Genomic DNA, 16,407 nt, shown 5'->3' on the forward strand with positions numbered 1-16,407 from the left:
GATACTATATGAAAAAGTCATCATATTGAGTTTATGCTCTTTATCTCATTTACATTCCCCATTTTTATAATACACTATTTTATCTTCCGCATTTACTTTTTCTAGAATTGCATGTGTAGTTATTATGATTGGAATCTAGGTGCAAAACTTTGTTGTGATACAGTAATCATACTGGATAAATATAGAGCATATTTAAATAAAATTAATTTAAATTTATCTTATTGTTTTGAAGCCAAATAGTTTTAAAAATAGAATTGTTCTAATAACGTGCTGTACTTGTAGGCTATAGTGTGCAACTATACTTTGTTAGTGGGTGCATCGACCAAAGCTCGTTGTATGGTTGTTGTCAACAGAGTCAACATCTTGAAGGACAAAGGTACTATATGGGATAAAACAGTGACAGCTCAACCTATTCTAACTTGATAAAAAAGACTAGTGCTTCTACACACCACACAATAGATAAGATAAATGTTAATTTCCATGTCATCATTTCAACTTTAATGGATATAACCATGCGAAACACTCAAAAAGTTTCAAAACAATGCCGAAAGCCGAACCATTGTGTGGACCAAACATTTACAGGGGAGGTAACGGTCCGAAAGATTTCTTGGCTGGGTAGCACAACACGTTACATTTATCTACATACACGGAGCACAGACGGTTAGGAACTTAAGAGACCAGAATGGAAAGGTTGGCCCACATGCCCTAACAGCGTTCTACTAGCTAGTACCACGGCATACAAAGCATCCACGTACGGTGCGCAGGAGAAGATGAAGTACATGGATCGCTCTGACGAACTCAGCATGAACTCACAAGGCAGCTAACTGCTCACACTGCACGTTTCTGATGTACAAGCAAGCAGGTAAAAGTCGGTTCTTGTGATCCGTGCATTTTTCTGCAAAATTTGCGTCAGTTCGGCGATTTGCCACTCCTAACAACGTAGGAGGTATAGCAGCAGAATACCACAAGAGTTTTGAGACGGAAATCTGAGACAAGTTGTGTGAACATTTTGAAACAGAACTGGTGTATGTACACTAGTCAGTCGATGAGCTGTCTGTCATCCTGAGCACAAGAACAGCCAAATGGTGGCAAATCTTATGGCAGGGTGTACGGAGTATCAACACAAGAATGCAAAGAATGGGCACGAGGGCAACGGAAGAAGCAAGCCTCAGGGTTAAGACCTGCTTGACCCCGTCAAAAAAAAATCATGCCATGCAAAGATTAGAAGTTCAACAGCCTTTATTTACGATTTGTCAGAACCATTGCTTCGCAATCTCCTCGTCGAGGATTTGGACAGCCTGCTGCCTGGAGCTGTCGTCCAGATTGCTATTGCTCGTCAGTAGACTCCGCAAGGTTCGCAGTTCATCGCGGTTCGCCCGCTGGAAGAACCCCCTCAGCACAATGTGCAGTGGACCCTGAGGTGGCATATGCGGACTGTCTCGGTCTTGAACGACATTATGGGGCCTGCATCTCCAGTACTCTGTGCAGATGCGATCTCTATCCCGCGCCTCAATTGCCTGAAAAGAATGTTTCAGTTGCACAAATGTCAGTTACCGGTGGCTCCAAAAAATTAACAGAACAGGGCAAGCTGCATAAGTATGTGAAGAATGCCTGCAAGGCCAACTAATGTCAGTTATAATGCAATTATGAAACCTTGAAATAGGTTTTCACTTTTAACAATTAATTGAGAAGTTAGAAAGTTCGAATCATAGAAGACCCTTGCCATTTCTTATATGGTGTGTTTCAGAGATTGGTCAAGTGAATGCCGGGCAGTTACTGCCTCACCTGAACTATTGCCGGTGATAACAACCCAAACATTTCAAGACCATCAATTGATCCTGGAGGCTGTAGTGTAGGAAGGTTAGCTCTTCCCATACTAAGTTGCCTCCGTATTTCCATATTCAGCCTCTCACGGACCATGTTCCAGCACTTGGTAGGAGAGACATTGATAAAAACTTCACCTGGACAATTTTCTACAGTCACCTGTAAATGCATCAACCAACAAAGTATCAAGATACTGAGGAATAGGTGTATAGATGGCACAAAAAGATGAAATTTACCATAAACAGAGGTCCACGAAGTCCAGCATCCAATATTTCAGATATGTAGTATGCCATTTGCATCGGATCCGCAATGCTGAAGTATTTCACTCTGCTCATAAACCCTGCATTTACAAAGATAAAGCATGCTAAAGAAAGTTGTAAAATATAGATCAAGCTGCAGAAGAAAAGCAAATCTAGGAGTAAAGGCATTCAGATATAATTAACAATGCAAAGCATTCCTCTAGCATGAATACTACCATATACAAGAGTCCTGCTCCAGTAGACCTCCAAGAGAAAAAAAAAAAGTTTACAAATCTCAAAGGCACTTAATGAAGGGTAATTGCGTACTTCTCTAACTGAGGAATTGGTTGAATAAGTAATCTGACCCTTGCCGGCCCAACCTTTACCCCTGAGACCCATTCAAGCCCTAACCAGCGTTAATGGTCGATGGAAGCAATTTGCATTCAGAGTTTGATGGTGGGTGCGAACGAGGGAGGATAGGCGGATAGCTGGGCGAGCATCTCGACCCAGGCTAACAGTGGCACAAGTGGGACCGACGTGGCAGGTGCGAACCAGGTCTTCAGGCTGTGTGTTTCACGCCATTCGAGTGGAACCATGACTGCTTGATCGATGACTTGGCCTGCATGTACCTTTCCAATTTCCATGGAGTGCATTGCTCCACTTGCATGATATGTCCACAGATTGATAGGGTGCAAAGAAAAATCGAGCAATAGCTTAAGTAAATACGAATAATATTGATTCCGTATATGTTCAATTTAATTCGGGGCGGGTAACGATCTGGGCCTGATGATGGGCTACCCAATTAGGGTTATTAGTTTGTTACACGGCTAAACTCTTCACATGAATCGAAATAATCCTTGTAACCCTTCAAAACTACAAGGACTACCCTTTAATCTTCATCATTGATTTGCATAAAAAGTGTTCAAGGATGCAAAGATGCAAAAACTAGCTACCGATAACGAAAATGCTTCTACGTTGACAAAAGCCGGAAGATGTGTAGAGGTATGACAATTTGCCATAGAAAAAAACAAACCTTTAGGGAAGATTGCTTGGCTTGAGGACCATAACTTCCCAGATAGCACAGAACCAATTTCCAAAGGTTCAACAGAGCACTTGAATCGATGCATAACATTGGCTATGCGAGGACCCTTTTGTGCACCTCCATTCCTGTCGTGATTTTCCAGAGCAGGTTGCACTAATACAGCTGAATGCCCCCTAGCGTTAACGTCCACACCAGATAGAGATCCAGATTTTGTTTGAATCCACCCATCATTTGGTTGCTGATTACCAGAACTTGGACGCCCAAGACGGGCACTGCCTGAACTAAAACCCCCATATACACTTTTCACAAGTGAAGGATCTACGAGTGGCTTTGAAGCAAAGATAGTAGCTGATGCTTCTTGAGACACACTTTGTGCCCTTGAAACGGTTTCCACAAACTGCAGACTTGATGCAGTACTGGCCTGGCTGCTATCTTTCTCAGTCATCACAGTCACAGAGGCATTAGTCTCTGGTGTTGCAAGCACTTGATCGCTGTAAGAGTGATGCAGAGTTGCATTACAGTTAGATGCCATCAACCTGTGAGAATTGTTTGAACTTTGCAAACTAGGCTTCATGTTGGTTGCATGATCAACCAATATTGGTGGTCTGTTATGATTCTCACCAAGTGAAGATGTACAGTTTCCAAACCGAGAAGAAGATTCTTTACTCTCTTTAAACATTGCCAAGCCATGTGCACTTCTCATGGATTCACCAGAAGTACTTAAGGAACTTGTCACAACATTGGAAGAAAATGATTGACCGGAAGGAACTGACAAGCTTGGTGATGAATTTCTGTGATCCCCAGGCCCTCCATTATATTGTAGTTGGCCGATACCGCTGTTTAGGGTACAGGATAACTCATTCTTCATGCATGGCCACTTTAATGCTGAAGCATTTTCTGATTTTAATTGCTCTGCAGAAGGACAGACATTATTCGTCTCTGGACTAGCTGAGTTCAGCATCTTATGTCCGTTGTTTTTCTGTTCATTGCAAGAAAATGAAGGTACCAACAACACTGTTGACACCTGTGACATGTAGGATCTTCTGGGGCCATCAGTTGATCTGCGAACAGTCTTGGAATCTAGGACCTGTTCTCGTTTTACACATGAGCTCAAACTTAATCCAAGATCAGATACACCCCATTTGTGAATGGCACTTAACTTACCCCCCAAAGCATCAGCTAAGATATTTAGCTCATTGACATCATAACGGAATAGGAAAAATCTTTTGTCCCAATCACATGAGCAAAGCTGCTTTGCATGGGCAAGGCAAGAATATTTCTCTGGGCAACATGGACAGCCAGAAGCAGAAAGATGCAAATCATAGTAGCACAACGCACACTCCCTATCAGTAGAATCGAATTCAGCATCCATTTTTCTAGATTGAGTTGGGGAGCATATATTTTGTCTTTGCTTCAACTCCATCTCGATTCGTGCCTAAGCATGATTTTTTTTGAGAATATCAGATTTCACCAAGTTTTAAATAAAAACATTACTTATAAATATTGTAACTGGCATTTACCTTAAGTGACTTGCATATGGTGCTATCAGGTCCACATATGTTTTTCCACCTCAAGTTATCAGCAGTATTTCTCTTGAGGAATAGGATGTCCCACTGAGCTCTTATTGCTTCTCTTGCAGCCCCAAGCAACAGCTTATCATGGGAAATAGTTATTTTCCGAGCTTGTTTGCGATAAAGCTCAACAGCATCCTGTCCAATTGGTAACCAATCAATTGGTGCCACATTAACAGCTTCTGCACAATTGAAGCCGCAATTGAAACCAGCATGGTATGCCCGTGGGAATGTCAGGACAAACTCTCCCTCATGCTGAACACAGCGGTAGACTGGTACTCCTTCAGATTTAAGCAATGATGGTGAAAATTGAGTAACCTGCAGGAGTTGTCATCTTATAAATGCATCCCCATGCATGTCATAGGTACCAAAAGGCAGGCAACTTGCGCAAACATCACAAGCCATAGCAAATTTCATCTTCCATATTCATTGAAAACGTAGTACTGTTAGATTATTCAGAAAACCATATCTTTACTTTACCCTTTACTTTATACATGTACAGTTAAGGTTTTATGTGTATTACACATGCAAAGTTTTGATTTTTGCAGGAGCACTTCATCAGGTGATATATGGAAAGCTATGAGACTTCAAAAAAGTGGTTCAGTTTCTGACACAATAAAGAATTGTTGTAGGAAAGAAGATAGGTAGACGAGAACAGACATTTTTTTACATCACACAGCACCATATCTGTTTATTATTTATAATGCTGTTACAGGATAATCTAAATGTAACACATGAGAGAGAGAGAGAGAGAGAGAGAGAGAGAGAGAATTGTATGTCTTTGATTGCAGAGAAGTGGGAAGCCAAAATCTCTACTATTGTAAGCTATGGCATGATCCATGGTTAACTATTAACTAATGAAGCGTCCATACTTGAAGCCCTAGTTGACAATCACCAATCAAGAGAGAAACACTAACCAGGTTGTGAAGCAAATCAGGTTGCTCCTCAAACAAGTCAGGTAGATGTTTCCTCATTGCAGCCTCCAAATTTAAAGCATCCTTTCCTGAAACTCCATACCACATCTTTGGAGCACCCCAGTGCATGTAATTCAGTGAGTACAAATGATGGTCTTCAACATGCTGTCATCGGACACAACACGCCGCAGTGTAAAATATCTCAATTTTAGATAATTTATGACACCGGTCACAATAAGAAGAGAAGTAGTCATGCTCAAAAGCATCTTACCCAGCAGAATGATGAAAAACACATGCCGACATACACCCAAGGCACCAAAACACCAGAGATGTCACCACCCTCAAAAGAAAGAACAGAACCTTGTAGTCTAGGCAAGTTGTTCAGATTCCAACCAGATTGTGCGTACTTTTGCTCAACATCAGATTTTAATTCAGGAGAAAACTTCGGAAAACCGCTGCCAAAAGTTCCAGTCTCCAAATCGGCACCATATATTACCTAAATGAGAATGGACTTTCTGATAAGTTAGAAGATAGCAGATCATATGTTAAAAAACAAACATAAAAGATATAAGAACTCAGATGCTGCTGCAGTTGGACCAAGAAAGATCTCATATCCAAGTGCAACGACTATATAGCACTACATGCAAATCAGGAATTATATACAGCATGAACAGAGCTGCACTGAAAATTTAAACTAGAAACTCTCTAACAGGGACATGATCCAAATATATCCCAAACTCAGGATCGGCGGATTGCATATTCTAAAGCTCAAACTGAGCAATGAGTTGCAAAGGACATAGGTAATCTTTGCCAATAGAAATCCAGTACCTCTATCTCTTCAGTGGGCCTTTCAACTATGCGCCAATACTCGCCTTCAATATCTTCCACTGACGGTGTTGAATCCCCACATGCATCTTTCTTAAAATACAGATTGCTGAAGTCATCCGCATATTTCTTAAATGTCTGTAGTGTGAACTCTGGTCCTGGTTCAAATCCAAATCTTTCTTGGTTTTGCTGCATCCCAATTTGATTGTGATTAATGTTACTGGTTTCTTCTAGTTCTGAAAGCTTTCTCCGCTTCTTCATCATCCCACCTCTTCTACTCTTCTTGGATGATTTACGGTTTTGGAGCTTGTCCACCTTCTGTACCCGAGTAGAAAATTTTGAGCATTCCCATATGCTCTTCTCTTTAAGAAGGCATGGAGGCTTCCATGAAGGTGGTGGAACAATACGACAAATTCCATATGGTTCTGCCTTAGGCCGTATACTCTCGATATATTTTAAAGTGTCCTTGAATTCCTTATCCAGAAGATGGTACCATGAGATTAGTGTATGAAAAAATAAATCTAGTACAGTCACAGTAGCATACAACGCGATATGGAAGTTAACAAGATACCTCCTCGGATGGATAGTAAACAGGAGCCTCATCAAGAACAGGCCTGCGGGCACCAGATGGATTCCATCTTGCAACAACCTGCATGATGTTATGCGCATAAGCCAATAAAGAACATCTTCATGGATGTAACACAGCAATTTAGCAGAGTTATTCGAACCTTTTGACAATCAGCACACTCTGCACATCCCCGAAGTACTCCTTTTGGTAATTGTTGTCTACGTCTCACTGAACATACTCCCTATCCAGAAAATAGGGCAATATTGCACAACGAATTAAACAACGAATTAAAATCATGATAAAATTCAGGTATAGCACAAGAAATAAGGATCAAAACACAAGTGCACCTTTTCTGCTGCTTCAGCGTCAGAATCTTCATCGGAGATATGGTCGAAACGGCTATAGTCTATTGGAGGTCTGTTACGCAGTGACTTCCTGCAAGTATAGCTCCCAGAAGTACTGGCAGGTGTGCCACTCCGACAATACGCTAAACTGGGTTCCAAAATTTCAACATCTTTCTCGATCCTCTGTAATACTTGAACAGAACTAGAATGAGTATCAGCTGGTTCGACATTGTTTTGGATACCCCGCAATGCAAGGGCATTAAAAGGTCCAAATCCAGGTGGAATTGAGGGTTCAGGGTCCTCGCCAAGTGTGGCCATAATGCACTCTGCTCCCATCATAACTGCATCAAAGAAAGACACATTGATCAGGGCACCAGGAAATAAATTAAATCTAAGATGGATCTCAAAAAATAGAGCTGACCATAAACAAATGCCTACCATTAAACAACCAAGGCAGCCAGAAAACCTCAATGTAGTTATCCACCTTTAAGTTAATTAGAATAGTGCACGTTATCACATTTGTATTGTTCCATACAAAAGCATCAAAGCATTGAGATGATGCAATGTTTTGTATCTTGTAATAACTTGGGGACAGGACACAGCTCAACTACAATTACCACACCACCGTAGTAACATTGAAGCAATCATTGTAAATTTACATAAGGCACCATAACTGCAGCAGGCTACAGACAGTGGCGTCTAGATATGAGAAAGCGTATAAAGTGTCAGACTTCCACCTCCATGAAAGCGAATGTAGTTGGCATGGCTTGCCTCTCTTCCCCAAAGGGGCAATGGAGCCCAAACCCCAACAGTACAGTAGCCTACCAAACGCTGTCATTTCTACACCCAATGCTACCGTAGGAGGTTGCTGGAAACCAAGCAAATAAGAATCGCAAGGGACAACGCCAGAGCCAGGTAGATAGAGATACATGGGAGTTGGAGGACAGCGATAGAGCGGACACTAACCCAATCACATGGCGCCCGCCCTCCAGCACGAAATGCATATGAACAAAGCCCATGCAATCGTTGGCGGCGGTGGCGGAGGTCGGGGGCGCCGGATCCGGAAGCGGCGCTCCGAAGGACGCGGACGTCAGCCGTAGGGCCGTCGGCGTCATACCCGGGATATGATGTTTGTTCCGGCTGCGAGCGCGAGGCTTCCGTCCCTCCGCGCGACGGCCGCGTTTGGTGGCGGCGCGTGCGTACGGGGTCCGGGATGGCGTGGGCGCGCCTTCCTCCATGGGCTCCCCGAGCTTGGCAGCGTGCCCTTGTCCGCCGGGAGCGGGAGAGGGAAGGGGAACACGGAGAGGGCGAGGAGGCAGCGGTGACGACGAGGGAAAGGACCGAACGAAAGACAACCGGCCCAGGCCCACAGAAGCCAGGCAACCGGCGGCCCAGTCAGCCCGCAAGGCAGCATCAGCCCAACGGAAGGGACACGTGGCGTCACCTCATTGGAGCACTGCCACGCATGGGTAGAGGCAGCTCACCGGCAGAGAGGACGATGCGCTAGGGGATGACGGATGCGAACACCCTCTCTCTCTCTCTCTCTCTCTCTGCAGCAAACGAAGGATGGCCCTGTGGCTTGACATGAACTCGAAATTCTGGCTTCAATCAAAATGGGAACATGTTTAAGATATCATCTCCTTTTCTTAAATCAAAGCGCGCAAACAAGAAAACACGCACACGAGCAGCAGATCTCCCAATACCCTGAAGCCCCTGTGAATCTAAGCAGAACCACAAAAGCACGGCAGTCTGATCCCAACAGCATCGGATGACGAAAATCAAATCGGATGACAAAGGAGACCAATCAATCGCCTTCAACGTAGCAAAATCATGAGAGAGAAAAAATCATGAGACATCGCGCGAACAAACGGTGTCAAAGCAATGGGGAATCCAGAATTTTCTGGGGAGCACTGGGCAACTGGAAGACGTAAAGTGGCTGGGCGGGTTGCTTCCCCAAAAATTCGTCTACAGTAATCCCAAGCACGAACAGATTGCTTCCCACCCCAAATCGAGTTGCAAGAAATTTCTACGCCCGTCTGTGGCACTATACCAGGTGATTCAACGATAAATCGGCAACACATATTTCGCTCTAATTTCAGATCAGCTGCAAAATAATTCTCATCTGACCAACAGAAATAAATATCATGTATCTATACACAGAATATACAAGCAAAAAGGGAATGAAACAGCCACAGCAAGAACCAAGACCCAGAAGATCCCCAATCGAGGAGATGGGGGAGGAGGAGCAAGAAGAGGGGATTTACCAGCTCTTTTGCACAGATCTGTCAGGAGACGTCCAGTTCAATCGTGTTAAGTCAGAATCATCATCAACATCATCCCAGCCGTACTCGTGAGGCCATCGTTAATTTTTGCCACAAACTTGTTCAGATCCAACAGCTTGCAGCAGCAGAAACAAAAAAAAAAATTGTAGTATTGCCGGTTCTCAATTTTTTCTTTCTTTTGCAGGAGTCGGATTGCTCCTGCTGTTGCTGCTGCCCTGAGCCCCCAACAATATTCAGGCCACAGCCCCAATCCCAATCCCAATCACAATCACCAACACCCAACTCCTCCTCCTAAGCTAAAGCCAGGGCAGGGCAGGGCAGGGCAGCAACACATACAGCACAAGGGTTATTATTATTCTTGTGAACAGATAGATATACAGATCCAATCCACCAAGAGAGGCATACAGCAAAGAAGGGAGAAAAAAAATACTGCAAGACCAACCAATACAAGGGGAAGGCAGGCAGGATAAATAGTGGTTTGGTCTGCTGGGTTTCAGGAAAAGAAAAGAAAACCTATGGGTGGTAGTAACTGGTATTCTACCTGGGAACCTAAAGAAACCATTTGAAGGAGCTGGAATTGTAAAAGGGAGAAAGCAAAGGGGATTCTTGAAATTGTAGAAGAACAGCAGCGAGCAAGCAAAGGCTGCCTCAAACCATGGGCACATTTGTCCTTGTTTGCAGTATTTTAGTTAGGGATAGTACTTGTGGTGTGCAGCAAATTAATTTTCTTTGGGGGGAGGGTTGGGAGTTGGGACCAGAGGATGGTATGGAAGGTAGATATGAAGAAAAGGAGTAGCCCCACCTCACCTTTCTTGACCATTTTCTGCCCTCTTCAGAGAACGGAGACGTCAGAGCGGAGGAAAAACCGAAAAAGTGGACGTGTAGCATGTGAGCCTTTTCAATGCTTTGAGAATTTCAGAATTACCGGTAGTACCATTGGACATGTTTGGCAGGGCGTAGTTGTTAAAATTCTTATAACCATCATTTCTAGTTTTATAAATTTTTAGAACCGAAGATGTAGACAGATTAATAGTTTTTTAGATATCTTATTTTTATTTTGGATTAAAAATAAATTTCTAAACTATTTTATTTTATATTATTAACTTCAAATCATATTTGGTTCTTAAAACTGAAGCTGTTAAATAGTTTTATAGTCTTGGAAAAAGAAGTACGGCAATTTTAAGACTATGCTTCATGGTACTGTAAAAGCTGGGTTCTTTTTTTCGAGCCCAAGAATTTTACATAAAAAAGCAGTTCATCCTGAGACAGACAAACATGTCCGATTCCTGCATTTCATATGGTACCTTGTGTGTATTTCGAACACGAAAGTTATTTGGCCATGTTAACTATGTTCGACTGGAATTTTCAATTTTGAAACTAATGTTTCCCTAGAATGTTCATTTGCAAGTAAAGCAAAAGAGAATATGCTAGCATGATCCACACATTACGCGGCTATTAATTTACCGCCTAATCAGTGGGTGGGGCGCTGTCCGATGATGTGTTAGGGTTCTAATCAGAGAGCTAGCGAGGAGCATGTGACCGAGTGGTGGGTCGGCGGGGGTGTGTGGGGGCCCACGTCATGATTATCGTGACAGCTCCAGCCCTCGTGTCTTACTTTTGCTCCGTAAACATGTCATTAAGTATAATCATGCATTATGAGCATTATGTTTAATTATTAAGTATTGTTGAGTGCTTGTTATTTTTAATGGTGATTTGATCATTGCTATGTATCACGAAAATATCTGATATTAGAATTTTCTTTTGTTTCAAGTTTTGCTTAAGCGTTGTGGGTAAATCCAATTTAAATTGGGTTTATCTTGTTTTGCAATCGCGGCACATAATTCGTAAATTTTTTGAAACACTAGAGCACCTCTTTAAGAGAGTAAAATGGAAAGAGAAAGAATAGGATTTTCAGCTAAAATAACTCTTCCTTCTCTAGCAAGTGGGCCCCACCAGCTCCTCCTCCCTCTCTCGAGTGTTGCAGCAGCTCTTCTCCCTCTCTCTCACTCTCACCCACATGCTCACTCTCCCTCTCCTCCCCAAACCGAGCAGCACAAGAGTGTTGCTACTCTCCTCTTCCCCTCTCAAGCTCTCTCTCACTCACCATAAAAAATCTACCCTCAAGAAACAAAAGCTAGGTATGCATGTCACACTACGGTTTTTTCCACCTCTCTACCTCTCCATCCATCCAAAAAATTCTTGCATGCATGAAGTTTTGGAGGTTCTGCAAATTATTTTTCATCGCCGCTTTATTCTAAAATTTCAACAGCACCTTGTCTTCTCTTCTCTAAGCGTTTCCTTCGATTCTTCTCCAAATTGATGGCTACAAACCTTGACAAAGCACCTTGGGTAAGTCTCTTAGGTTTTCCAATTTAAGAATGCATGAATTAGTTGATATTTGGATGGGTTTTGTGAGCTGCAACAGATGATTGGTGAAGCACTGACATTCTTGAGGTTATTAAGCTACTGTGAGAAGTTTGGATGAGTTAAGCTAGTGATTTGAGATTATGGAGTGGATAAATTATGTATAGAATCCATGTATTAGTGCCAAACATGCTTATCCTCGATTTAGAGAGACATGCAAATCGAATCGGTCGAAGAATCATAAAAAAACTCGTGTTCTACTACAACCTGGAGGTTCTGATTTAATCCAAACAATTTTTAATAGAGGACTCCCATCCAGAGGTTCATCCGAAAGTTCCGGTACTCGGAAGTTCCGAGTTCAACCCGGAACCTCCGAATTCTACTGTTTATCAGGCATTTTTTTTTTATGTTAGGTTGATGATCTTAGTATATGAGGGTCAGTTGCTAGGTTGTAGTTGTTCACAATTGAGTTGAAATCGTTTTTGCATTACAAATTTATTTAACCTTTATGACCGATTCCTTGCTACGCATCCTCAAATGTATTCTTCTTGGAGTCAGGTTATTATATGTACCCAATATGAATTAACTCTTGCGAGTACCTTTGTACTCACGCTGCTTTTTTTCTTTTCAGGTGAAGATGGGTGCCGACTGCTCGAATCACACCAAGAGTGGTGTGGTGACGAGTGGTCGCTATACTACTACTAACTCCAGTCAGTTGCCTTATAGGCAAATAGTGCCACTAGTTTTCGTTTTATTTTAGATGTTTTCTTTTTCGTTGCAATTAATGTATATATGTTTACACTAGATAACACTTATTCTTGTTGTTTCATACAGCTTGTAATCACTTGTAATATTATTTAACTTGATGTTGTGATATTCATATTGTAAATATATGTTTCATACTCTGGGAATTACCCAAGCACACGTACCGGGACTATCAGAATTAGATTCGCTTTAATCTTTAGTGGCTACGATTATCATAGTGAGATATGGATTAGCACGTGATGCGTCGAGAGACGAACGCAGGCTAGATCTTATCTTATTAAATAATCATCTTAATGATTAACTCAAATTTAGTTTGAACGGATTCTCACATACGTAGTGATGCTGTTCCTTGCATGGTAAGACTGTTGTAGCACGCGAGGTGAGCATTGGTTAGGATTTTTTTACCTGTCCACTTGGTGGTGTTCGTATTTTTTAATTAAATCTCCAGAAAAATAATACATATATACATAAATGTGTTAGGTGGTCATATTAAGTGAGATTATGTCTTAATCTTGCTCTAAACATAGGTTAGAATGAACTCACCTGGGTGTGTAGCGCTCGAGTAGTGTGCATGAATGACGCGTCAACGGATCTAGCCTTTTTCTTTGAGTTATCAAGTACTATACCATTAATTTGAGTTATCAAGTATCATGTCACCAATGTTGAAGCCAGGGCCAATGTTGAACACCCCCATTATGGATGCAGGGTTAAAAATGCGTCCATTATCACTCGAAATTCATGGTAACCGATCTTACCGGTCCGGCTCGATTTCATAGTGCGCTCGGTAACCGAATTTAAATTCAAAAAATTCAAATTAATTTTGAAAAACTAAAAAAAATCAGAAAAAAATTACATAAAAAATTAGAGGTAATTCTAAGACTATATGTGAAAAGAATTTTAAAAAAATATCGTTTGCATCACCAAATAGCTTCTCAAAGATTGTGAGTTCATAAAAAGGTCGAAAATGAATAAAAGGCCGAAACGGGCCGAATGCGCAGTGCAATCGGCCTATTTCGGCCCAACTCAAATGGATAAGGGAAGTCGGCGTTCAGCTCGTGTCGGTGCCACAACTCACTTTCTCCTTGCGTTTGTCCACAGCAAAAATCGAAGATTCGTCGCCCGGCCGGCTAGATCCGCGACAGTGCTGCGAAAATCTGGCGTTGAAGCTTCAGTTATCGAACGATTAGCGTCGTTAACCGACCACATTTTAGAGGTTATCGTCCGCCTTCGAAGAGCAGCGTGGAGCGCCTAACGCCAAGCGGTTTTCAAAGCTCTTCGTTCAGTAACCGCCTATGTACTAGCGATTTTTCATGTAATTCATTCGGTAATTGTTCTTAGGAGGTCGGCAGTTCGTTGTGTGGTTGATTAGGACAAATTAGTGGTTGATTCACTCGGTTATGGACCCTATTGCATCAGTTTTTAGCCCGATATGCACGGTTGTTACCTTGTACTGTCAAGGGTTGTTAATATTGGTCAAGTTAGTTGTTTCTTGAGACATTTATGCATGACAGCACATGTTTATCAATTTAACATGCATGGATATAATTATTAGTAGGTTAATCATTGAGCTTTCTTCTTCCAACAAGGACAATACAAACTAGTTAGTGTCGGTTATACCGTTATGGTCCGTGTTTAGGTTGTTACTTGTTAGGGTTAGTTAGTGTTCGAAAGCGTTGGTTAGCGCTTAGTAGTTGGTTTTGTTCGATGTTTTCTCGCTGTTGGAATTTGTGGAGTGCTACTAGGATAATATATGTTGTTTTGGAGTAACCGATGGAGGATAAAGATATGGTGCGGCAGCACGGGGATAATTTGGTCCCGAGATTTATGTGCAATTACTGCAATAAGGAAAAGAAAGGTGGTGGTGCCACAAGGTTGAAAGAACATTTAGCAGGGCGCGGATCAAATGTTATACATTGTGATAGGGTGCCTCCAGATATGTGTGATTATTTCAGACGTGAGCTGTATAGGGCAAGAGATAAGAGGAAGGGAAAGTCTGAGGGTGGTTTATGTTTGGTTTGTCTACTCCTACACTAACGATGCTTGCTAGACGTCTAGTGTCTCAGTGCGCTTCATCTAGTGGGTGTGAGAGTAACTGGAGTACATTTGCATTTATCCATATGAAAGTTTGCAACCTCTTAAGCTACAATAAACTCCATAAGTTGGTATATGTCAACAACAACCTTAGAATATAGAATAATTTGGATGCAGACATCAGGTCGATTGTTGATGGTGATCCATTTCAGCGGCTTATGGAGCTCACATTGAACGAGGAGAACAATCCGCTCTGGGACTGGATGGAGACCGGTAGGTCAAATACTGCCCCAGAGCTTGATGAGGAGGACACAAACAGTGACATACCCCCGCCAACTCATTTGGTGATAGACACAATAAACCCACAAGATTTGCAACAGTGAGCTGCTAAAATGGTAGGTGACACACACACACGGGAAAGAAGAAGAAGCAAATGGCGCATCCAAAAAAGAGCAAGAAGATTAAGGGTAAGGGTAAAAGATAAGTGCAAAGCGATGAGAGCACGGTTAGTGACACAAAGAGCTCAACTTACTAAGAATCGAATGATAGTAGCTCAAAGCTCAACTTACTAAGAATCGAATGATAGTAGCTCAAAAATAGATAGAGCTGATGATGACGATCAGGGAAGTGGTGTTCCTCCATGCCCATCCTCTGTTGTTGCTCCTGTGCAATTCACTGGTGAGAGTCAATTTTTGCATCCCACACAGGACCAAGACCACAGTGCCCTATCCTCAAAAAGGCATGTCATATAGGGAGGTTATGATGGACCACAAGATAGTGGGAGCTATTCCAGCAACTATGGCATGAAGAATAGTTTTGGATCATATCCGCACTACTATCTTGTCCCCGATACTCAGTCAAAATCTCTTATTCAGTGGGTCTATGAGTGGCAAAGTCCTGAGTTTTATGTCATATTGCAATGACAATGGTCAACCACTTCTGCATAGACGGGGCAAATTTGAGCAGAGTTACTATCTACACGACAGATAATGCTCATATCTACCGAGGAGTATAGCCGTATTAATCGCCCCCAAGCCGGTGGTTCTAAATGTGATGATAATTTACTTTTCGCGACTACTTTATTTCTATACCATGGTATTATACTAAATTTTTTTTCATCTCGTAGGTTGTACATGGCGTGGATACTATGCAAACTATATTTTTAATCATCGACCATCATTTTGGTAAGTACTGATGGATGACATGCGATTGTGTTTTTAGCTTTTGTATGGACAATTCGATATATTTATTAATTTGAGGTACTACATATGTAATGTATGCATATATTCAACGAAACAATTATATGGTTATACTCGTATTGCTATTAGTATCTATTTGTATGGATAATTTGACATATTTATTAATTTGAGGTGCTACATATGTAATGTATGCATATATTCGATAAAACAATTATATGGTTACGCTCGTATTGCTATTAGTATCTATTTGTTTCATCGAAAATGTCCAAAATATAGTAAATGTCATGCTAAATTTTTTTCTGATTAAAAAAAAACATAGCAAATCTCATGCCATATTTGTTTCTATTTTTTATGATTTTTTATGATTTTCCTAGAAATTCATAGAAATACAACTAAACCGGTCTGTTACCGCTTCAAATCATTTGGTTTTCGGTCAAAA

General features: G+C 41.7%; 1 protein-coding gene across 1 annotated transcript; it reads right to left on the minus strand.

Annotated features, from left to right (window-relative positions):
* Positions 1-987: 987 nt before the first annotated feature.
* LOC133920051 (lysine-specific demethylase JMJ703-like) lies at positions 988-10,335 on the minus strand. The gene is made up of 12 exons (XM_062364682.1): positions 9,592-10,335; positions 7,331-7,668; positions 7,144-7,224; positions 6,987-7,064; positions 6,419-6,889; positions 5,862-6,086; positions 5,594-5,755; positions 4,626-4,994; positions 3,097-4,540; positions 2,061-2,164; positions 1,786-1,983; positions 988-1,517 (listed from the first exon to the last, which is right to left on the minus strand). The coding sequence occupies exons 2-12, from the start codon at positions 7,664-7,666 to the stop codon at positions 1,254-1,256; spliced, it is 3,732 nt and encodes a 1,243-aa protein (XP_062220666.1). The 5' UTR covers positions 7,667-7,668; positions 9,592-10,335; the 3' UTR covers positions 988-1,253.
* Positions 10,336-16,407: the final 6,072 nt, after the last annotated feature.

Source organism: Phragmites australis, chromosome 5 (assembly GCF_958298935.1).
Source record: "Phragmites australis chromosome 5, lpPhrAust1.1, whole genome shotgun sequence".
NCBI lineage: Eukaryota > Viridiplantae > Streptophyta > Magnoliopsida > Poales > Poaceae > Phragmites > Phragmites australis.